The sequence below is a fragment of the Haemaphysalis longicornis genome, unplaced genomic scaffold, assembly GCF_048455015.1.
Source record: "Haemaphysalis longicornis isolate Haplotype H1 unplaced genomic scaffold, Haemaphysalis longicornis Haplotype H1 scaffold_2, whole genome shotgun sequence".
NCBI lineage: Eukaryota > Metazoa > Arthropoda > Arachnida > Ixodida > Ixodidae > Haemaphysalis > Haemaphysalis longicornis.
Genome location: NW_027526295.1, coordinates 117,816,067 through 117,838,958, shown reverse-complemented (window position 1 = coordinate 117,838,958; position 22,892 = coordinate 117,816,067). Strand labels below are relative to the sequence as shown.

General features: G+C 46.4%; 1 protein-coding gene across 2 annotated transcripts in view; it reads right to left on the bottom strand.

Annotated features, from left to right (window-relative positions):
* Positions 1-4,159: 4,159 nt before the first annotated feature.
* LOC144167331 (uncharacterized) overlaps positions 4,160-22,892 on the bottom strand; it is a 41,145-nt gene continuing 22,412 nt past the window's right edge. Inside the window, exons 4-6 of one of the 2 annotated variants that reach the window (XM_077696624.1) lie at positions 21,410-21,484; positions 9,989-10,042; positions 4,160-4,352 (exon numbers count right to left, since the gene is read on the bottom strand). In XM_077696624.1, the coding sequence (XP_077552750.1) occupies positions 4,269-4,352; positions 9,989-10,042; positions 21,410-21,484 (213 nt within the window). In that variant the 3' untranslated portion in view covers positions 4,160-4,268. The remainder of the gene's footprint in view (positions 4,353-9,988; positions 10,043-21,409; positions 21,485-22,892) is intronic. The other variant, XM_077696625.1, reaches the window with a different exon arrangement.

Genomic DNA, 22,892 nt, shown 5'->3' with positions numbered 1-22,892 from the left:
GCTCCGTGAAAATAAGACATTTTTTCACCACTTTCTTTTCGACTCAAAAATTTCTTCATCTCTTTCTATGACCCACCACAACCTCCCCTTTGCTTTCCGAGGTTTTCTTGACTGCCTTACCCTATTTTCTGTCTTATATATATATATATATATATATATATATATATATATATATATATATATATATATATATATATATATATATATATATATATATATATATATATAGTAGGGAAATGAGGGGCTCGTTGAGGAAATACAGAAAGATAGGTCAGCAGTCTACGACGCCAAAGGAGGCATAGGGGTGTGGTTAGGCTCTTTTCTTTTTTACTACGGTTCATGAAGTGAACATTTTTTTAATATACAGAAGAAAGAAAGAAAAACACGCGCCCAGAGTGGGGACCGAACCCACGCCTTTCGATTACATGTCGAATGCCTTACCAATTCGGCTATCTGGGCGACTGTGTTCTCCTTCACTTTCTGGGCTATTTATATTTACTAGAAGTGTATCTGACACTTGAGGGTGGTAGCCAGCGCCACTCTGACTACACGGGGAGAAGGGGACCTTCTTTTCAACCCCCGGGGCGTGAATCCAACGTCTACAGCCTGTCATGAGCGGGTAACTGGCGGGAAGCCCTCTTATGCTACCTAGGCATTAAGGCTGCCAGAACCGAGACCCTCGCTAGGCTTTCGCAGAATAATATAGTAGGGAAATGAGGGGCTCGTTGAGGAAATACAGAAAGATAGGTCAGCAGTCTACGACGCCAAAGGAGGCATAGGGGTGTGGTTAGGCTCTTTTCTTTTTTACTACGGTTCATGAAGTGAACATTTTTTTTAATATACAGAAGAAAGAAAGAAAAACACGCGCCCAGAGTGGGGACCGAACCCACGCCTTTCGATATATTTATATATATATCGTCTGAACTACTTTCTCGTTAGGCATTATCCTGGATGTCCCGGCACTGTACATATCCCTATAGAACTCCTCAGTTACTATGACTATTTTATTCCTATTTGTAATGACATTGCCTTGCTTATCTTGCTTATCTTTAAGTGCATACATCTGATTTTTCCGCACGCCAAGACACCTCTTCACTGCTTTCAGGCTACCTCCGTTTTTTACAGCGTGTTCGATCCTCTCCATATTATACTTCCGTATGTCAGCTGTCTTAGGCTCATTAACTTCGAAAGCTCCGCTAGTTCTATTCTGTCAGCTGGGGTGGAGATTGTCATGGTTTGCCGTTTCCTAATTAGATCTTTGGTATCCTGGGAAAGTTTACCAGTATACTGTCTAGCCATCATGCCCCCGACTTCTACTGCACACTCCGTGATATTGCGTGCAAGGTTGTCGCTGGCTTCCTTTGTCGTAAACTCTGCTTCCTCGTTAAGAGTAAATATTGGTTCTGCAGCGCAAACCAGAATTCCTCTACTTACCTTCTTACAGTTATCTCATTAGTCGGGTTCTTTTGTACTAGCTAGTTGCGGTCAGTGCTCAAATCTATCCTAATTGAAGATATTACCATACGGTGGTGACTACACGTTACCCTTCCGAGCACTTCCACATCCTTCACGACGCCAGGGTTATCGCATAATATGAAGTCTGTTTCATTTTTACGCTCCCCATTCGGGGTCCTCCACGTCCACTTCCTGCTCTCCCGTTTCCAGAAGAAGGTATTCATTATGCGTAGGTTATTCCGTTCTGCAAACTCAACTAGTAGGTCCCCCCTGCTATTTCTACAGCCGAGACCATAGTTCCCAACTGCCTTGTTTCCAGCCTGATTCTTGCCTACTTTAGCATTGAAGTCCCCCATAACTACGGTATACTGTGTTTTTACTTTAGCCATTGCCGATTCTATATCTTCATAGAAGCGTTCCACTACTTGGTCGTCGTGGCTGGATTGGCTGGATGTGGGCGCGTAGCCCTGCACCACCTTGAGCTTGTACCTCTTATTGGGCCTAATTACAAGACCTGCTGCCCTTTCGTTAATGCTATAGTATTCTTTTATGTTGCCAGCTATGCTTTTATTGACTGGAAATACCACTCCCAATTCTCTTCTCTCCACTAGACCACGGTAACATAGGACGTATCCATTTTTCAGCACCGTAAAGGTTTCACCTGTCCTCCTAACCTCTTTAAGCCCTATGACATCCCATGTAATGCCCTTTTCTTTCTCGAACAACACCTCCTGTCTCGGTTCACTAGATAAGGTTTTCGTGTTAAACGATGCCAGGTTGAGATTCCAATTGCGGCCTGTCCGGGTCCAGGTATTCTTAGCACCTTCTGCTGCGTCACAGGTCTGACCGCCACCGTGGTCAGTTGCTTCGCAGCCACTGGAGACTGGGGGCCGTGGGTTAATGGGGGTATTCATGGGAGGTTGTGGCCGCTAATACACCAGGGTGGCCAATCCTACTCTGGTGAGGGAGTGCGTTACCGGCAATGGTCGCCGGTAACGCACTCGGTCCTTCCCACGTGAGGCGGAGGCTCTACCTCTACGCCACCGTTGCAACTACGCCACCGCTGCAACTAAGCACATGTGCATCCTGATTCATATCAGCTAAATGGTAGGTCGCGTTTATTCGGTCGGAGAAATGTTTGGTAAGGAATTAGCAGCACACAGCCGGAAGTAATGCAAACGTTCGTAATAATACGAATCCCGCATTTCCTAATACGAAAAAGCATGGGGATACTTTCCCGCAGCCCCCGCCGAGCGATGCTGTATTGTTATGCACCTCAGCAAAACCAATGGACGACTGACTAGGGTCTGTTCAGACCTTACTTTCCGAAAGCAAACTACGGCTTTTAAATTACCGAATGTCAGTAGGTTATACTATTATAACAGGGGATGGTGGTGAAGGAAAGTGGGCTAATAAATATTTTAAAACGACGATAAATCACAAATTAGAACAGTCGTGCATTCTTTTTTGGAAACGTAAGGTGGAAAGAGTGTCAGGAGTAGTACGCGTATCAGAGGTGGGAGAGAAAAGTAAAATGCGGGACAGAACACGAGAGGTTGGAGGTATACACAGGAGTTGCATTAACGTACCAGGGACAAAGAAAGCGTCATCTTTCGACAATATTTTAAGCGAAGCATGAAGGCGCGGGGCCAATTGCTTCATTACATAGGAGTGCAGTAAAAAATAAGAGCCTAATACACCCTTCTATCCAAAACAGAAATGTACTGCTTAAAGTTTATGTCTGAAGGTCCAGAATATTAGTGGTTTGTGTTGATATCATACAGCACCCAGTTTGATTTGTGGAAGGGGTGTAATCTTAACAATATTGGCCCCCTTTAGTACGTTTGTTGGGAAAAAACCCCGAAATTTGTTTTCCAGGAAAACGCCATTAAACAGTATTTAGACATTTGAATGGGTTACACATACGAGCTAAAACCAGTTCAATATATAAATCGGCCTGCGATGTCATGAATAATTTACGGTGAACCCCATCAATTTTTTTTTATATTTTTAGCGGTGTATTTTTTCAAAATGTATCTATACTGAGTATCTACCACAGGAAAGGACGAAGCTCAAATATTTACAAGCCCGTAGGACCAGTAGTTTGCCTGGGCGTCGATAGTACCTGTTAGGCCGTTTCAGTCTCAGTCGTTTGGGGGGTGTAATTTCAAACAATTCTTGTCGCCTGTTTATCAGCGTCTGACGACGCCATGTTTAAATGCGAAAGTAAGAGTTGTTCACAAAACACATTTGGTACATAAATCGGTCGAACGTGCAGTTGGGAATTTGTATAACAGGCACCGTAATGAGAAACGCACATTCGTACAATTGTGACTTCCTAGGGCCAAATGCTGAAACTACGTTTTTTGATTTTTGCCTCCTACATATCTATATAAGCCAAAACAATTTGAATAGCTCAACAGGCAATCGAGATAATCATTAATTCACCGAACCACGATTTCTCTATATTCTTAGAAGGGATGGAATTTCCGGAAATCAAAATTTTGTAGACCGGAACCCAGCGATAAAAATCGTTTTTCGAAATTTTAATTCCCTATGTATGGAAGTTTTGTCTCCCCTATGATGTGGCTGCCATAGGTATACTGGCTCACCCGGGCATCGCAGGGTAAAAGAGTTAGTATTTAAATAGAGGCGTTTTTGTGTGCGAGAAGTGAGAACAATGAAGATGCACGATGGCATATTACTGAGCGGTTTTTATGTCATTTCAGATTCCTAAACAAAGAGCAAGACCAATGCTTTTGTTACAAGTTTGTTGTGATTACGGTACGCAAGCATCCGTGGAATTATTGTTGTCACCCCGACATAAAGTCCAGAAGCCACCTCAGTCCAAAGAGCAGAAAACGAATGTCTCGAGGCATGTGCTTGGCGCCGCATCGCTGAAAAAAAATTATTCGGGGAAATTACATGCTGAAGATTCACCTTCTTTTTTTATCGTTATGATCGTAGCATAGCTAAAAAGTAAGATTTGCAAAAGTCTGCTCCCATGAAAATTCACTATTTCGCCGTTTCGTAAGCAAGCTATGTAAGAAACAGTGGATTGGTAAAAAATGGGGCTTGTATCTGTTGTGCAAAGCTGCAAAAGCATCTACTAAACAGGCATCATCCACTGCTGGCTGCCCAAGTAAATAAAAAGTCATCAACGGAGACCATCTATTGGCGGGAAATCAAACGAGTATCGTTGTTCAGGCGAGCATCAACTTCCGTCTGCACTCTACTGCGCGTTTCATAATTAGTAGCCGTGACTATAGCTGCCCCGTCACAATGAGCAGCTCTAGATAGCTAATTCAAAGTGTTATTAAAAGGCTTCGGCAACATTAGCGAGCTTTTGATTGTTACGTTTTTTTTATTTATGTACCCTAAAGGCCCCGAAGGGCATTGTATAGGGGGGGGGGGAGGACAATCTGTTGGATACATTTCAATTCAAGAGCAAACAGTCGAGAGCGGGCATGCAACAGGAAAAGGTAGAAAAGCAACCAAACAAAACAGTAAATGGAAAAGAAATACAAAGCAAGCGCACATAGCACTTGTTTCATGGCTCTGATAATTTTAGCTATCTATACATAAAAATCGCTTCAAATGGCTTACAAACAAATCGTGATTATTAATTGTGGTAATATCTTCTGGTAATCGATTCGAATGAAAGATGGCCAAGAACGACGGGGATTTACGAAGAAGATTAGTAACGGCAAACAAGGGGAGGACCACTTTGTTACTTAATGCAGGGAGTATACAGAGACGCTAGCTACGCCCGATAAGTGGCGTGGCCTGAACGTCACTGTGAAAAAGTGCTCTACTCTCACGCCAAACTGGAGAAAATGTTTTGTTCACTTACGGTCGGATCGAGAATGTTCAAACCAGATAGGCGTGACATAAATACGACGATATGTTATAAAATCGAGTTCACAGATGAGTGGTTATATCGTAGTGGTTAGCGGTCCCGTAGACTGTTACAGGCTTTCTGTTCTTCGCTCCGGCAAGTGCACGGAGTAGGTGGGGAACTTTTGGTTTCTCACATCATATTTATGTGCCCCTTGAACGTTTGGGTCACAGATCCAGAACTTTTAATGTAATTGTAACTGCCCCTCGGCATCACATTACCACCAGTTCAAGAGAAACTTGTATCTTGGGGAATAAGTAATTTCCCGCTGGGTTTCCCAAGCGACTAATCACTAACACCAAATGGAGACCAGTGCGGACTTCTGGGCATGCTGGTGTTATTTTCTTGAAATACTCACGGCGCGTACAGGCAAGGACCTAAGAAAGGAGGGAGAGCTCTTATGCGTGGGGCGGAGTAGTGTCCCTCTCCTGCGGTATCTTCACCCTCTTGTAATTGTTCAGTAATACCAACAAGCCATTCTTAGGCACAGTAGTATTTATACGTCGTTTTTTGTAGCCAGCAGTCCTGAATTGTCCGTCGTCATACTTATGATTGACTCTAACTACTGAGCAATTGTGTGCGGTCGGCCTTTTTTATTTGAGCGTGAAATTTGTATCTACATCTTTCTTTGCAGTGAATCTAAATTAAATTCGTGGTGACCAAAGCTTTTCCTTCCGAAAAAAATCCAAAACTTGGATCAGGTCACACACGCGTTGGACGAATCATGCAAAATTCAAAACTTTTACCTCCGTAAAAGTATTGTAGCTATCAAAATATTGTATATATATCATCGCAGATGTATTTCTGTCGACATCTTTATGCTTTTAAATGAGTCAAAGCATGTGTATTTCGTTTGCCGAAGAAATGTCTATAATAAAATGACAAATATGACATATTTCTGAAAATTGCAAAATGCCGAGCCCTTTTTCTTTGCATATAAACGAGCCAGGAAGCCCAACTTTTTTAGTATTATTTTTCCAGCAGTTTTCATTTTTCAGGAGAATCGTAGTAAGAATGAAGTGAGCCCCAAAAGTAGGGCATTCTCTAGAGACCCTGCAATAAGTACTCTTCCTCAGGGCTGACTGCCTAATAGACACGTTTATTTCTCCTCCTACTCGATTTGAAGAATGCTTCAACAGCTGATAATTACATCACTTTGCTGTAATTTTAATAGTGATATAGATAGATATCTTTGATTTTTTCGTCAAAACTTTACAACTTGAAGCCATGAGTGACGGAATGACTTTATATTGAGAGGAGTGGATTGATGGCAGCGCCAATGGGCCTCGACGGGGTTATGCCTCGCCTCTCTTTGTGGTCTTTTTGTTCTGTCTCCTCTCCCTGGGCAGGAGCAAAAGGAATTGACGCAGCTGACAACAGTGTAGTGTACCGTGAGCAAGGTCGGGGGAATGCCTTTCTTTCCTCTTGAGGGTGAGAATGACTGAGCCGGCAGGTCTCAAGGCCCTTAGGTAGTCAGTGCACTGTCTTTGGGCGAGGACTGGTTGAAGGAGGGAAGCCGGCGACGGAATGCAAAAAACTCAACGAGCTTGTCCGGAGCCGTGGCGAAGAGCGAACGCACAGGGGGAATTAAATGAAATGTGAACAACGGAGAGCACAGCCTCAGGCGCATGCTGCACCATCTGGCTGCAAATTCAGTAAACTACGCGTATGTGCACTTTTTCGGGAGCGTTTTAGAGTGTGGCCTACATTTATGGCAAATGCTTGATCAAAAGGGACGCCGCTCGTTTTTTTTAGGCGCCTTTTCACGCTATGTCGCCATTGAGCAGGGTGATCATGAAGGGCATCGTGCTAGCTGCAACGTGGCCTCCGTGATCGGCTACCGGCGGCGCGCCACCGGCAGCAAATTGCGGAGGCCACGGCTGCAATCAGCTTGCTGCGCATTTGGATCGTGAATGTAGTAGATAACATGACGCTCAGTGGCGACACAGCATAAAAAAGATAGCCCCATCTTCCCGAAGGGAACGCTGAGTAGATGCGCGGCATCGAGGGGGTTCAACTACATTTCCCCCAAATTCGTCTACGAACACAACGGTTGCTTCGATCACACTTCATCGGAAGAACGGAGTGAAGTGGAGTCAACCGCAGCAAGCGATGAACTAAACGCGCAGCGCGCTACCCGATTTACATTCAAAGTTGAAGGAGAGGAGGCGTGAGGAGGAGAGATGCGCAAGCGCAGAGCATGCGCCGCGAAAGCAGAAGCGATAACGCGGGAGAAGATGAAGCGACGTGCACGCAGATGGTACGAGAGAAGAAGTGGCGGGAGTATCGCGCAGCTGTGGGAGAGAGGTAAGGAGGAGAGTTGCGCGTACGCAGTGTGAGTGCGGACGCCGACGCGGGACATGCCCAGACTATAAGATGCTCCGCATCTAAAAGACGCTTAAAAATAACCTTCGGACGTCGCTCCTTTTTCAAGCATTTCCCCTAACAGTAGGCCACACTCTCAAATGATCTAAAATAACTACGTATGCGCGCAGTTTACTGTCAGTGGAGCAGGCGGTGCGGCATGCGTCGGAGGCTGTGTGCTCCGCTGTTCGTATTTCTTTCAATCCCCGCTGTACGCTGACTGGGTCCCGTGGCAGCTTCTGGGCGCCAGAGATCACGGCATTTCACAGCCAAATGTGTGACTGTTCGTCACCCTCTCGGCCTACGGGCTTTTCTTCTGAGGGATCGTGCTGCGATAGCCCTCGTCCGTGGCAGCGTATGTTATACTAACCCAATTATCCTCGTCTTGTATCGTGGCTTCTATGCCTTCATTGTAAGGTCCTATAAATAGCTGTCAATGCTCTTTTTCTGCATCCCCTTCCAAGTGAGTCTCGTCATCCAGACATCATCTCCTCCACGGCATCATCCAACCTCAGCAACGAACCAACATTTGCTGGGGGTGAACCCACTGAATTCGTGGGGAGCGACAGAGGGCGGGGAAAGGAAATTATGTTGATCTGGCGTGGGTGGGGGGAACAAGAGGCCCTTTTGCACCCCCATGCTGACGCCATTATCGAAGCCAAGGTTTTTCTTTGATTGCACTCCATGATTGCATGACTAAAAGCACGTTGCATTATTTCAGTGGTTTTGCAGCTACAAAGCACAAAATATGATCTTGTTACCTGTATTGCCTTCACATATTGCAGTGCCTTATAGCAAACTTCTGACATCTACGTGTGACGAGAAATGGCTGCTACACAATGTCCCCTTTAAGCTTCCTGACAATTACCGGCAGACATTTTACGCAGTGAGGACACGTTTGTTTATGTCAATGGTGAGCAAAAGAACGGACATCTGGAGAAAGATCTGTCTCTTGGTTTCGATATTTGATGGCTGAAGGCATTCAGAGAACACAAATTATTCGCGAATGAACCCCGCGCTGAAATATTTAAAACTAATTGGGTAGCTTTTTCGGGTCTCCCCGCGGGAACACACATGCCAGAAAGTATTCGCGGATTTGATGCCCCAAAGCCATGCCTGTGTTATGAGAAAGAGACAGACAGACAGACAGACAGACAGACAGACAGACAGACAGACAGAAAGGGAGAGAGAGAAAGATTTAATGAGCACTGAAGAGCTTAGCCACACATAGTAGGTGGGGCTAAGCTAGTGGTGAAGATAAGGATGCGAAGAAAGAAAAAAACGGGGAAGAAGTACGAACCAACAATGAATAATAGGGAGAAGAAAATAAAACCAGTTTCTAACGTAGAAAAAACTTGGAGCACTAGGAGAAAGAAGAAATCTGAAGATTTGAAGGTTAAAGAAGCTCGATTAATTTAGAGCCTGTCAAAAAAGTTAGGAGTGCCTTTGGATCACCGCATTATAGGCCGGAAGAAAAATTTATTTCCACCAATGGGATGTGTAACGAGGGTCGACATTTAACACACAAGTGTTTCTGTTTTTCTTCAGCATCAGAAATACGGCCTGGGGTAGGGCGAGGGGGGGGCGCTGACCGAACATGCATCATTTCTTTATGGCGGTCTAGCCACTGGTCTGCTCTGGATAACACATGCCAAGTATTTATTATTTCCAAGTCTGGGGTCTTTTTTAGGGAACTATGGATGAAAACAAGGCGTCACGTTTCGGGTGCGGGCCCCGTCGACAGCCCCGTGCAACAATCTTACCTCCTGAATGCTCCCATACCGTCGCAACAAAACAACGGGAAAAGACATTTTTTTCATATCGCTTGCACGATGCCGGGAGTGCTTCATTTCTTTTCCTCCGACGTGCACTCTGGAAGCTATACGAGCAGGAACATACTACTGTGTGACAGGTTGCGAAGTTAAGGTTGCGTGAAAGCGAAGAGGACTACTACGATAGACTGCGCCTTACCCCGACAACGTTTGGTCGAGTCGAACTGTTTTGTCGTGAAACCCAAAACCATTATTTCATTTTTCGGTTCAGTTCCGGTTGCGCCCTTTATATATATATATATATATATAAATATATATATATATATATATATATATATATATATATATATATATATATATATATATATATATATATATATATATATATATATATATATATATATGTATAGATATATACACACATCGTTTTTTATCGTCGGCAGTGAGACATCGCCCATTTAACAATTATCCAAGAAATAACGGGTGACTAAACACTCACGTTCCATGCTGTAAGTACGGCGGTGTTGTTGAAGTTGTACTTTTCCACCCAGTCCTATAAGCAAAGCCAGAGAAACAGTGTTTCAGTGGGTGCATCTCGCAGTCTGTCTGTGGTCGCACGAAAGCTCGAAAAGGACCATTTGTTAATGGTATCTACATTGATAAGCTTAATGTGCGTTCTGTTGACAATGGGGAGAAACGAAGGCGGGCCGAAGTAGGCAGGGACGAACATCTCTATCTGTGCAAGAAGAAAAAGACGGAAAGTCTCCAACACATTTAGAAAACAGCCCACCTGAGCGCGAGTAACTGCTCCCAGGAACAAAAAAGAACCGGATATGAAGAACAAGCAGGGAACGTAGGATCCTTTCCCCAAATGGCTAGGTTCAGGTATAAGCAGCACTCCTTTTCATACCCTTCTAATAAAAGCTTTCTCTAAGTTCTTTACGACGCGAAAAAAACATTGCTTTCGTTTAACCGAAAAAAGTTTGCGTCGCTGTTGTCTCACCATTATATGGGATCATCTGTGCCCCCCTCGCCCGTTAAAAATATAACCGCTGAGGCAAACAGAAATTGTGTGCAAATAAACAAAGCAGGCGAAGAAGGACGCGAGGGCATTCAAAGAGACACAAACAAAAGTGAGCAGTGGCGTAGTGTGATGAGTAAAAAGGGACGACGTAATACCAGAGCCCTTCAATGCCTTTCTGGTCATAAAACTTCGCCGTCACGCTATGGGAGAGCTTCGTACGCTGCCAAGGGAGGCCGCGCCGCGGCGCTGGTGGTGATCGGAGGGCAGCCGGGGGCGTAGTCAGAGCGCGTTCGGCAGGGAACGGACCACGGAGTACGAAAGATAAAACAGACGCTCGCCGCCTTATCAGCAGTGCGTTTTCGCTTTACGTGTCGTGGGCTGCTAAAATGGACTCGTCATTTTCTGAGTGGCGAAAAAATTTGCCGCGAACGGGCATGCTGCTACTGCGTTCTTGCCTGCCGGTTTGGCTACAGAGCAGCGGCGGCCACCCGATGCTCTCCGATCTGCGGTGGCGCCCCACGCGGTAGCCTTTGTCCCCGTACGAAAATTGGCCGGGAGTTTCATGAGGAGAGAAGCATTGAAGGACTCTGATAATACCTCCGTGCCAAAGCTAGTAAGAAGACTTAGGTTACCTATAAAAATTATTATTTATATTGTATTATACTAATCTAATATAGTTGTTATATACGTAATTTACATGAGAAATTACGCACCGGACTTGCGTTATGAAACAAACATAACTATCAGTAAAGTTAAAAAATATACATTTTTAATTTGCGTTTCAGCTGATTTCAGCTAAAATTCCAGTTGTCAACTGCTTGCTATGCAGAGTTGTCGACTGAAGGGTACCAGTTTGGCTGGGAGGTAGTACGACGGCCTTAATCTTTTTCTTTATCTCTGAACCCCTTAATCTATGGCCCCTCTCACCATGCAGAATGTTCTTCTGCCTATCCTACTTTTGCGCTTTATATTTATTTTATTTATTTATTTATTTTATTTAAGAACATACTGCAGCCCATGTAGGCCCAAGCAGGAGGGGCATGATGTGGTAACAGTATCAACCAAATACAAACAGTAAACAGCAAAGCGCAGAAACAAGAACTGAAGTATAAAACAGTGAACGCTAGAGGTAACTACAAATGCACAACTAAACATTTGCCTCAAATGAACAAAGAGATTCTAGGCAATTTTCGGGTGTATTGTTCCAATCATTACAATGTTCCAATCATTGTTCCAATCAATATAAAAGAGATCACATATTTGCACGGATTTGCAGTCGTCCTACTCCTCCTGTCTCTTCTCTGCTTGATTCTCCGACTACAGCTTGCACCATTTGCGGAAAAACGAGACATAGTGAATCGCATGCTAAAGGTCAGCATCACTGAATAAAATTTGTTTTCAACTCACGTAGCCACCCTAACCGGGACATCTTTGGAACAACGCTTGTAGCTCGCCTTGAATACGAAAGGTTTTCATATTTATTTACACGGGGTCTTGTTGAAGCCTCCATTACATCGCAAGTTTTTTTTTTCTCAAAACTGCGCACCCTATTATTTGTGTGGGTTTGCTATTCTTCATACCCCGCACGGGGCACCTTGAGTAATCTTGGTGACCGTGAGTGGCGACACCGCGTACCCCGAGCCCCCCATACTTAAGCTGTCACCTACCGTGGCCAGAAGTTGAAAGGTGAAGGGTTAGAAGCCGTGAACGGTGGCCGTCGGAGCATTGGTCAAGCTCCAGCCGATGGGCTCCCTGCCTGTCGACCAGGCAGGGAGCTCCGGGACCTCTTTGACTACCAGGGTAAGGTCAAAGGAGAAAGTACCCCCGTCTCCCTGCTTTCCAATGTATCATATGGCATTTTCCAACCCCCCCCCCCAAACGTGATCGGCCCCCCAAAAGGGGCCGCACCGAAGTTTCTTTCTCTCCTTTGCAATCGATCTCTCTCTCAAAGCCTGATAATTTCTCGCGGTTTTTGATCATGGCATCTGTTGACAAGACAAAGCCCATCACTTCCCAGTCTGTGTTTCTTATCTGCAAGTTTCTTGAAAGCCTTATCGGAAAGTCGTACAAGGCTAAGAAACTTACAACGGGAGAAGTTTTGATAGAAGTAGAAAAAAAACAAAAATCGTCTAACCTCCTCAAGCAAACGCGCATGGTAGATGTTGACATCAAGATCACGCCCCATCGCAGCCTCAATAGCTGCCAGGGCGTGATCTCTGATCGGGATCTAAAGAATGAGACTGACGCAGATCTGCTCGAGGGCCTCCGAGATCAGGGCGTGACAGCAGTGAGGCGGATCACCATACGCCCAAATGATGAAATAATTCCTACTAAGCACATAATCTTGACACTTGACCGTTCAAACCTTCCTGAGGCGGTCAACTCAGGTTTCTTGAGATGTCCACTCCGACCCTACGTGCCGAACCCACGCCGCTGTTTCAAGTATCAGTGGTTTGGGCACGGCACAACGTCTTGTCGTGGTAAATTGACGTGTGCAAAATGTGCAGCACATGATCATCTAACTGACAATTGCAAATCCGAGAACTTCACCTGTGCGAACTGCGAGGGACCACACGCTGCCTATTCTAGGAGCTGTGAAAAGTTCAAACAAAAAAAAAAACAGATCATTGCCTTGCAAGTCAACGAAAACATCACCTTCCCAGAGGCGCGGAAGAGGTTCGCCTCCTTCCCTCTGGGCAGGTACGCCGACGCAGCTCGCCGGGGGGCGGAGCGGCGTCTTGTTTCGGGGGGAACCCAGTACCATGAGTCGGAATTGGTCCCGCCGCCGCCCCCCCTTCTTCCCCCCCCCCTGGTTTGCCTCCGGCAGCTCAACCGACCACCGCGCCGCTTGCTCAGGCAGCAGCGGCTGTGGTGGCATCCACGTCCGTTGGGGATGCTGCACCCTCTTTTTCCTCCTCTCCCGCTGCCCAAAGCACACACGAGGGCCCGGAGGAGATGGAGACGGTGGAAACCGCAACAGTTCCCACCTCCGCCGCACCGCCTGTTCCACCCGGGGCGCTCCTGACGCCCTCGGTGGTCGCGGCCAAAACGAAGGGCACCGCAAAGGGTGCCAGGTCCGGGGGGTCCGGTACGCCGGGTACCCCTTCCAAATCAGATGATGAGGTGGATGTGGGACCCTTCCTGTTTGCTTTGCAGCGGAAGGAGCGGGTCCCTCCATCTAAACCTCCAGAGGAGGTAAAGAAACCCCGTCCAAGAGTCCAAGCCCCGAAAGACCCTACATAAATAGTCATACTCCAGTAGCTGTAATACATCATAATGGGAAGAAAAAATATTGTTCAATGGAACTGCAGAGGCCTTCTGAATAATCTTGACGATGTGTATGAGATTCTGCATACCAATCAGCCAAGTGTAATGTGTGTTCAGGAAACACATTTGAATTCTAAACACCCAAATTTCTTGAATAGTTACCTCGTATACAGGAAAGACAGGGATGGCTGCACACACTCTTCTGGCGGTGTGGCCATAATCGTCCGGAAATCCTTAGCATGCCACCCTGTCACTTTAAACACTATCCTTGAGGCTGTAGCAATACGCTTAATAATATTTAATAGGTTGATAACGGTATGCTCCATAACATTCCTCCTGATGTTACACTTTTCAGCTCTGACATCGAGGCGCTGGTTGACCAGCTGCCCGAACCATACATACTAACAGGCGATCTTAATGCTCACAATTCTCTTTGGGGCTCTTCTCGTACGGATGCCCGGGGTCGCCTGATAGAGAGGTTTCTTACATCCTCTGGAGCATGCCTTTTCAACAATAAACAGCCTAATTATCATAACATAGGACACAACACATACTTATGTCTTGACTTGGCTATTGGCACCGCAGTTCTCTTCCTCTTCTCGAGTGGGGTGTGGGAACTGACCGATATGGCAGTGACCACTTCCCCACCTCACTTACATATATAGGTAAAGGCCCAAGCAGTTCATCTTCCCATAATAGGTTCAATGAAGCACGAGCTAACTGGAACACATTTACAGAGACATCGAAACTACACTACACAACTATAACACACCTACACGTAGATGAAGCCGCACAACTCCTCACGGCGCACATCCTCGACGCCGCCGAAAAGTATATTCCCCACGCCTCTGGTGCCTCACGCCACCAGCGGAGGCCGTAGTGGAATGAGGACTGTAGGCGGGCGCGAGAGGCCCAGAACAAGGCGTGGGGTATCATCCGTCCACGACCGGCTATATTTTGTACAAAATATAGCCGGTCGTGCATCCGTCGGTACCACACGTCGGGAAACCTCCTCTTGTTCAAACGGGCCAAGGCATTCGGAAAACGTGTGCGCCGGGAGGAAAAAGAGATAGTTGGCGCTCATTAATAACATCTATAAACTCCTACACAGACACACGCAAGGTATGGACACGTATACGCAAACTCAAAGGACAACAGACACACAGCTTCCTGGTCAGTACAACAGGGGACACACTGGAAGACCAGGCTGACACACTCGCACAACAATTCCAACACGTGTCCAGTTCAGCACACTACACGAACACTTTCCTGAAACATAAAGCCTCTTGTGAAAAGGAGTCCCTACACGACAACAACAAATCAGACTTCTTACAACTCCCTGTTTTCCCTACATGAGCTGAGGGCTGCTCTGAGCACGTGTAAACCCTCAGCTCCAGGCCCAGACAACATTACATACACAATGATACAACACCTACACGCAGACACACTTGAAGCACTTCTACATCTATATAATAACATATTTCTTTCGGGGCACATTCCACACTCTTGGAGGGAGGCCATTGTAGTGGTTTCTTTCTACATCTATATAATAACATATTTCTTTCGGGGCACATTCCACACTCTTGGAGGGAGGCCATTGTAGTGGTTTCTTGAAGGAGCGAAAGGACCCGTCGTCCCCCTCAAGTTACCGTCCAATAGCCCTGACGAGCTGCCTGTGCAAGCTCTTCGAGAAGATGATCAATCGCAGGCTCGTGTACTTTCTCGAGTACAATGGTCTTCTCGAGAGCTTCCAGGCAGGCTTTAGGGTGGGGCGATCGGCAAACGATCAACTGGTTGCACTTGACTCATACATCAAGGATGCCTTCGTGCATAAGCAGTACTGTTTAACTGTCTTTTTCGATCTCGAGAAGGCCTACGACACCGCTTGGCGTTATGGGATCCTTAGTGACCTCAGGTCATTCGGTGTTTCGGGTAATATGTCGAACACCCTTGTAAGTTATTTGTCGGAGAGAACGTTCAGAGTAAGAGTTGGTTGTGCACTTTCAAAGGTTCCCGTCCAAGGAAATGGCGTGCCGCAAGGTGGCGTGTTGAGTTGCACTTTCTTTATAGTAAAGATGAACTCTCTTGGAAAGGCACTGCCACCAACAATCTCTTATTCTATGCATGTAGACGACGTGCAAATATCTTTTAAATCATGTAATATGTCAAAATGCGAACGTCAAGTCCAGCTTAGTGTCAAGACGCTTGCCGGCTGGGCAGACAAGAATGGATTTAAATTGAATCCTGCAGAAAGCTCCTACGTTGTGTTCTCTAGGAAGCGCGGGGTCCATCCAGACCCAGACATTAGACTGAATAGCGTGTCGCTTCCTGTGAACAAGGAGCACAAGTTCTTAGGTGTTGTGTTTGACCAGAAACTCACATTGATTCCACACATCAAGGAACTTAAACATAAATATCTAAAAACAATGAATATACTTAAGGTTCTCTCCCACCATCGTATGGTTCCGACAAAGAACTCCTACTACGGCTCTATACTGCTTTGGTTGGGTCTCCTTAGACTATGGCAGTGTGGTATATGGGTCGGCGACTAAAACAGCGTTGCGAATGCTTGACCCTGTGCTACACTTGGGGCTACGGCTTTCGTCGGGTGCTTTTCGCACTAGCTCTGTCGAGAGTCTGTATGCCGAGTGTAATAAGTGGAGCCTTGAGAACCAACGGACGTACATGGACTTACTTTATGCTTTTAAAATTTTATCGCTGAATAACCATCCTTTTTATCCTGTCTTTAACGACACATCCACATCTGTGCTTTTTGTAAATCGCCCATCCGTTCCGCCGCCCTTTTTACTTAGAGTGAGAGAGCGAGCCTCGGATCTGAGCGCTTCGCTTTTAGATGTGTACAGATCATCCTTTTCAGACATTTTACCTCCTTGGAAAGTTCGTCCTATGTCCTCCGACCTTTCTTTTATGAAACTTGACAAAAATCGGGTACTGCGAGCTGCAATACTGCAGCACTTCCTTTCTTTGCAATTTAAATACCCTCGTGCAGAATTCTACAGTGACGCTTCTAAAACCTCCACTATGGTGTCGTGCGCTGCTCATCGTCCGAATTTCAATGCAGCCAGAACCATGAGCGTGCACGCAACAATCTTTTCAGCAGAAGCGTATGGAATTTTACTTATTGTACGACACATTCTTGAGAACCAGATTCCCAATTCCATCATCTATACAGATTCTTTGAGTGTTGTTCGCGCACTGGCATCGCACAAGCCCTCCAAAAACCACATAGTTAATCTTGTATTCAACACTATTATGTCCGCGTATGCACAAAAGCATGAAGTGCTCCTCTGCTGGGTACCAGGACACGCAGGGATCGCTGGGAATGAGTTGGCAGACGAGAGGGCCGCTGCTGCTGCACTCAGGAACACTGTAGACATTACAACGATAACCTACACAGACCTCAAGTCACACATAAGACAACACCTGCGCAGAACATGGCAAACACACTGGGATGAACAGACAGACAACAAACTACATGTAATAAAGCCACACTTGGGACGGTACACAGCTGACTCACACAACAGACACACGGAAGTCGCCTTGGGTAGGCTACGGATAGGGCACACCCATGCAACGCACTCGTATCTGCTGACGGCATCTTCTAGACCCCAGTGCAGCAGGTGCGGAGAGGCCCTATCCGTGGTGCACATACTAATCACATGCAAGGCACTTCACACAACACGACACAAACTCTTCAGAGAACTCTACAGACAACATATCCAACTACATCCATCGCTGTTTATCGGTGACGATGCCATAGTTTCTGTGAAACGTGTGTTTGAGTATTTATCAGACGTAAAGTTTGTAAACCTCATTTCCTATCACGCATATCAAATCTGGCCCTATACACCGGCCATCACCATTGCCGTTAATTGATTTTATTGTTGTTCTGGCTTTAGTAGCTACTTTTTTTAAGATACTTTTGTTTGGCGCTCTTTGCCCCAGCTGGCCTTGCGCCAAAAAACTCCAACCATCATCAGCTATTCTTCATAGCTGTTGTTGAGATTTGTTTTAGTGTAAAATCACTGGACTCATATAATCCGGGTGGGCCCTGGTAATAAATAAAAAAATGAATACCTAATAGAAATAAATAAATAAATAAATAAACAAATAAAAATTAATTAAAAAGTAAATCTCGCTACACCGGCGCCGCCCTCTACCCCACACGCCAGGCTCATGCTCTGGCGGTTGTAAACTCAGAAGACACACTTCTCACCTCCCTCACAACTCTCTCGACATCAACCACCACTGCCGAAGAAATTGCCATAGCCATCGCCGCTACAACTGGCTCCGAATACCTTACAATAATAACAGATTCCCAGCAAGCCTGCCGTAACATTCAACGTGGACGCATCTCACTTCCTGCATTACGCATACTCGCATCAATCAATCCCCTCCCCGACCTGTACATCGTCTGGACCCCTGGCCACTCGTCCCTCGAGGGAAATGAGGCGGCTCACGCCGCTGCCCGCGCCCTTCCACACCGGGCATTTCCCCCAGGAACAGAACCTACGGTCCAGCCTCCTCCAACTCCCGCTGTTCCATCACGCTACCACGGCATCCTGCACCATTATCGCAACCTTCGCCTCACATTGCCTCAACCTCACCCTCAACTAACCAAGGAGGAAGCAGTCATCTGGCGTCGATTACAAACAAACACATATTACAACGCACCCATCCTCCACGCTATCTCCCCTACCCAATACACCCTCACCAGCCAATTCTGCCCCTCTCTTAATACTGCCTACCACATGGTGTGGGCCTGTCAAAGCACCCCATCGCTTACCCCCAATCCCAGACCTTCCCCAGAGCAGTGGGAGGGCCTGCTGACCAGCTCCCGTCACGCTGACCAGATCTTCCTGGTCACCCGTGCCAGGGCTGCAGCCAAGGCCCAAGGGTACCTGGACTGAGGTGAACCCACCCCACCGAGTGACGGCTCAACCACCACCGTCTGCTCTAATAAATGTTTCTTCTCTCTCTCTCTATCCTAGTTACTCTCACAGTGAAATCTGCCGAAACAGCCGGGCTGTGGTTCCCCTGTATCGGTTTGAAGGTCGATGCGCGCTCGTCCGAGAACGGAAGCACACCGCCGCGCAAATTGTGCTGTTCGCGCAAAGTAATCGGCAGCTAAACGTCAGAGTTAGAAGTCTTCCTCCTCTCTCCCTCGCTAGATGGAGGGCGAAGGGCTCGCCCTGCGAGACCACTGCGCGCGGTATTGGTGGGACCAGGATCCGGATCACTGCCGGTCCCAGATTAAAGGGACACTGAAGTGAATTTGTCAAGCTCCCGTTTTTGCTGGCACTGCGTAGACTGGCTCAAATTAGCACACTTTTCACGTTTAACCGGTTGACAAATCGGTAATTATTTTACAAAGCGCGAAAGAAGAAAAACTACCATGCGCAGTTTGCGGCGGCCGCACCAACTAAGGCTGTGACGTTGAGAGGAGGGGCGCCGTGATTGGACGATGCCCAAGGTTAGCAATCACACAAGTTTCGGTTTCGGTTCTGTAAAACATAACCAATGGCTTTGTTGGATGGGCATTCTCAATATCTCAGTAATCATCGTACCGCGCTTCTGCCATGTTGTCGGCTGTAAAATGCACAAGATAAGCCTCCCAGGACGGCTTGTAGTCGTAGCATTCACTAGCCGAGACCTACGCAGTGCATGAACGCCCTCCGCGTACCCGCAGACGCCCAAATGTCATGCGCTTTTCCCCCATATTTGGAGCTTGCCTCCCTCATGCCTGTATCGTAAAAAGCGTGTTCGCACCAGGCCAAGGGTCTGTTCATTCTGGCCTGTGCCCACTGCCTGCAAGCAGTCGGTGCTTATGGCAACAGCACGCCAACGAGAACTCGCTAGCCCGCCAGTGCCAGCCTGCGCGCGTTTTGTGAACTAGTTCGTGTAGCCATGAACGTTGCGGCCCCAAAAAAGGTGAACTCAATATAGAAAACATCGGCGGAAAACAAAAAAGTTAAGTTACAAAAAAAAAAAAAGCACGTACCCACGGGGATACGAACTCGTGACTCGCAAAACATTTGCGGAGAATTCCTAGCGCCTCAGACCGCTAGGCCACGGAGCGAGACGCCTATGCCATGCTAATATAGGGTATATATTGTACAACCGGTTTACACTTTTATTTAGTTTTGGCATTTCAAGCCGCTTAGGTGACTATTTGTTGTACTGCGATCGTGCAGTAAGCGTCGCCCGAGTTTCCACAGTAGCTCACGTCTAGCAATTGCATTTCGTACACGGAAAAGCGTTCACAGATGCGTAGTCGTGCTGCTGACCGCTGTGCTTGTTCGCCCAGCGCAAAAAAGTGCTTCCCGCGCCCTAGTTTTACGCTGTACGGTAAAAATATCATTTGATTTTATTTGCTTAGTACCTATATTGACTTCGCTGACTCTTCTCCCGCCTTCAAGAGGCCTTATATTTTCCTACTGGCGTACCAGTCAGCGAAGCGTCGCATGTGCAGCGCTTGTGTGAAGCGACCTTGACTTGAAGCTAGATACCGTGTACAAACAAACCAAGTAAAGAAAGGCACATTCTTCCATTCACAAACGTGTCCTGGCTTCGTTTCAACTAAACGAACGAATTGCGACCAAGCAATTTTTTTTAACCTCCTTGATTGCGACGACCCGCCGGCGGTCGGCGGACGAAACGCTGGGCCGACTGGCTCTGTCGGCCGGGGAGCCGTGCAGTAGCGCAGCCGTGGCGCAGCCAATTGCCAGCTCATCCCCTCCTGACGTCACACGAAAACGCCACAGAAAATGGGCGAGCGTAAAGAGAGGAGGACAGCGTTTTCGAATGAGTTTTTCTACTAAATAAAATCGCGTAAACGCGCCTAGAGTGGTCGAAACATGGCCTGGGGACTCCGGACTACAATTTGCGCTAGTAATCCCGCAATGTTTACATATCACTTCAGTGTCCCTTTAAGCGATTGTGGCTGCCGGCGGGTGCGGTAAACTCTGCGTGGCGCACAAGCTTCAGCAAATTGACGGAAAGACTGGACCAACAGCGGCTAAGCTGTTAAAGCGAATTGCTATGAAAGCGGCTTGATTGATTGATTGTAGCGTTTAACGCGCCGACGCAACGCAGGCGATGAGGCGCGCCGTTGTGGAGGGCTCCGGATTAATTTCGACCACCTGGGGATCTTTAACGTGCACCGAAATGTCGTACACACGGGCGTTTTTGCTTTTCGCTTCCATCAGAAAAGCGGCCGCCGTGGCCGGAAATCGAACCCGCGACCTCGTGCTCAGCTCCGCAACGCCTGAGCCACTTAGCCACCGCGGCGGGTGAAAGCGGCTTTGCCTAACCCACTTCGTAACGTCTGCGGATCTACAGCGCCTCGTCACGTGTTGCTGCAGTAGGCACGTCCTCTAGGGAGACGTAACTACAGGAATGAGTAGAACTTTGTTGGATAGGATCATTTATTTTGTCCGCCATCTAATTAGCGTTATCTGGTTAGAGCTAATTGGATTTGGCTAGGTGCAAATTGGGTTGCAGTGTTGTTCGTCGTTTATTATTCTGTGCAGGTCGAGACACGTGACAGCCACGATGTATTCGTTTTCCTGTTTTGTGACGGTTTGATAAAATCCGAAAGGTACCCACCGACTTAACTGTGAGGGCGGCATCTCCAAATTTCTGGAAACACTTGAATGCATATTGAGCCATGGCTGCAGTGTTCTGCATTTTAAGAAAAAAAACAAGGATTCAATCTTGTTCTACAAAAAGCATATTTTACCAAATAATTGCGTTCTTTTTAAAAGAAAAAAAAATGATCTTTTAGGACAATAGAATAGTTAGCACTATTTAAAATATTGGCCGCCACGAAACCAATACAACCAGTCCATTATCACAAGGTATTATATGCCCAATATCACGAGGGTTCATACTTCAACAAAGGAAATACGAATTGTGCAGCTTCGTTGGGCGCACATATACGAGTAGCGTCATTTCACGCCTCTATATCTATCTCAAAATATGGAGGAGACAATTGGGTGGAAGGTAAAGAAATTGCAAAAGCCAAACTGTCTTAACAATGGAGCTTTTAATATCAACTTTTTCCGCTGCACAGGTCGCCTGTTGATGACTGCGTGACAACGCCCGTTCTATGATAGCCGGCTCTTTGGACAAGTTCGAAAGATAATTTTCCACAAAGTTCAGCACATGAAACATTGCTGTTTCTCTCCTGCTTACACGTGTGCAGAGATATTTTTCTTTCATTTTGGGCCACACTGTCCGTGCAAGGAGAAACCGTCAATTTGCTCGCAACGAAGCTAGCGACAGCCGCAGGATTTGAGTATATATTGGACTCGCTAGCTTCTCCCGCCCCCCCCCCCCCCCCGTCGAATGTTGACGCTAATGGGCATTGAAAAGAAGGTAAAGCATGCTTTTTTTGTTTGTATGTAACATTAACCCTGATACACATGGACGATAGCTTACTTTGTTCAGGTAAACTTGTGCAAACATATTGCCTATTGTGCATGCTCTTCTCTGCAAGGCATTGCTTTAGTAACACTCGAAAACACGAACAACTTGGTCCGCGTTTGGTCATGTATTATTTACCTTTTTATTAAAAGTGAATTTAAAAAAGCCAAGTACCAGAAAAAGGTTCATGAAGAAAGCTATTGATTTCAAGGAATAAAACATGTAATTACGAATTGGCGTTTCTGATTTTAACGGCAAAAGCATTTAAAGTTACAGGAGCCGTTTTTGCGGGGTTACAATTCTTGAACGAAACGGCAGAGGCAACCAACGAGGGAAGCGGACGCTAATGAGAAGAGTGTTTTTATTCGATAGGTTGTAATAAGTAACAAAAGGTGTCTTGGATGTCTGTTAGGGTGCGTTATGCAGTAGCTTAATGTTATTACGGCCCTCAAAATCACCAAAAGTGATGCCTCCCCAGTTATCATCCTTCTGAGACGTGATGAAAGAAAACTAAAAAAAAAGGAAAAGAGCGTAACATATAAGTTCCACGCGGCCATGGCGTGGGCGTGTCGCTTGTGTGTACTAAATGTCCCGTTTTGCAGTCAGAGGTTGTGTCAGATCGTTACTGGGAAATCTCCAGTTCGCACTATTAGCTTGAAATTTT